Here is a 1,904-nt window from a genome sequence, read left to right as displayed (position 1 = left end):
CACGAGGGTTAAGTCTTGACCTTGTTATGGGTTAAATCGTGTTCTTTCCCCCCCCCCCCAAAATATGAAGTCCCCCCAAGACCTCAGAATTTGACTGTATTTGGAAAGAGAATCTTTATAAAGGTAATCAAGTTAAAATGAGGTCATTAGGGTGGACCCTAATCCAATATAACCCATGTCCTTATAAAAAGGGAAGTTTGGACCCAAAAAGTGTGTATAGAGGGAAGTGTGTCTAGAGGAAAGACACAGGGAGAATGCCATCCACAGGCCAAGGAACACCTGAGGCTACCAGAAGCTAAGAGAGAAGTCCTGGAACAGATTCTCCCTTTCAGTGATCAGAAAGAACCAATGCTGTTGATACCTGACTTCTATTTCTAGAATCATGAGACACTAAATTTCTGTTAAGCCACTTAGTGTGAGATGCTTGGTTATGGCAGCCCTAGGAAATTAACAGAGACATCAAAAAGGACTGGATCATATTTGAGAAAAGGGAACAAACTGAAAAGTTTCTCATTTAGTTCCCTCTCTTCTGCCCTCCTTACCCGTCAGTCTGTGAAGCATGTTTTTGACCACTGGGTAATCTTCAGGGAGCTCATCCTCTGAGTTAGATGCCTTGGGTGTTGGGGCATCAAACCTGGAGGGATGAGGGAGAAGAGTCAAGAAATTGGTAGACACCTCTGCCCTCTGATGCCTGCACCCCTCCCCCACTCACATCTCTGGGGCAGAAAAGGGTGAGGCCAACCCAGGAAACCTGTCTGGGAGTGGGGATGAAGCTGTGGTTCCCGTGACAGGTGATGGATGTGGCCGCTGGTAGTGGAAAGGAAGAAACAGTAAAAATGGAACTCACCTTCTCCATGTCATCTTCATATCCTGGAGTGGACAGAAAAAAACATGGGTGTGAGCTCTGGGCTTCATCCTGAGGGGAGCTCCCCACCCTCAGGTGGCTGGGTCCGTTCTGGTGAGGGCCCTCTCCGCATCTCAAAGTGATCTCCCATCTTTAGCCCCGTGTGCTCCTTATTCCTCTCACTCTCCCCTTCTCCTTGCATGACCTTTCCTTCCTGTCCATCACCACGTTCTCATCCCCCTAACTCCACCCCCCACCATCCGCCTCCCTCGCCCCAGAGCCACTCAGTTCCCCTTCCCTAGTGTCATCCCGGCCTTTTTCTGCCCCCAGAGTCCTCACCTTTCCCTGCTTCCTCCCCACCTCCCTTCTCTGTGTCAATGCCCCTATGCTCATCCACGTTCCTGAGGGTCTATCCCAGATAAACATCCAGCTTTATCCATCACAGAGACCAAACACATACCTAGAATCCTTAGGCTAAGAGTTCGTTAACTGAAGTCTTATAATAAAACCGCTTCCCCTCTTGCCATAAAAGCCCAGTGGCGTTTATTGGGCCTTTTGTTCTGTGTCTCTCTACCCTGACCATGGAGGCAGCTGGACTTGGATGTGTCCCAGAAGGCCCCGCCGACCTGCAGGGCACCCTGGGAGCCGGTAGAGGGCGTGGGATGCTCCCTCTCCAAATTCTAGGATTCCTTCTTTCCACGTCTCTGTCCAGTGGAGAAGACTGGGGCAGACCAGAGGGATGGTGAAGGGGAGAGAGGAAAGACAACTTGTCTAGTTATGCCAATTACACAGAGATTAATTAGGTATATGTAGACTTCAAAGGGTGGAAACAAGACTCTAGACCGGCTCGGCGGCTGGCGAGAAGCCAGAAGGGAATCCGGGGCGCCTGGGGGTCGATCAAGGGAACGGGGATGGTTGACCGCCAAGGAGTCAGAGGCCCAGGAGGGACGCGGGAGAGTGGGAGGGTGGGCGATCAGGGTGGGAAGTGGAGAGGAGCCAGGGGTCCCCAGGTTGTTCTCCCAGACCTTGCCTCCACCCGTGTCCTCCTCTGCCAGATCGG

The 1,904-nt window shown here is 51.6% G+C and overlaps 1 protein-coding gene across 1 annotated transcript in view; it reads right to left on the bottom strand.

The window, feature by feature from the left end:
- Window positions 1-1,904, bottom strand: part of RNF39 (ring finger protein 39) — a gene marked incomplete at its 5' end in the record, with an annotated part of 5,764 nt that overhangs the window by 3,362 nt on the left and 498 nt on the right. The window contains 2 exons of the mRNA XM_010848205.1: window positions 543-634; window positions 848-936. Of these exons, the coding sequence (XP_010846507.1) occupies window positions 543-634; window positions 848-936 (181 nt within the window). The remainder of the gene's footprint in view (window positions 1-542; window positions 635-847; window positions 937-1,904) is intronic.

Source organism: Bison bison, unplaced genomic scaffold, assembly GCF_000754665.1.
Source record: "Bison bison bison isolate TAMUID 2011002044 unplaced genomic scaffold, Bison_UMD1.0 scf7180017864260, whole genome shotgun sequence".
Classification (NCBI taxonomy): Eukaryota; Metazoa; Chordata; class Mammalia; order Artiodactyla; family Bovidae; genus Bison; species Bison bison.
This window is presented reverse-complemented; position numbering and strand designations above follow the sequence as displayed.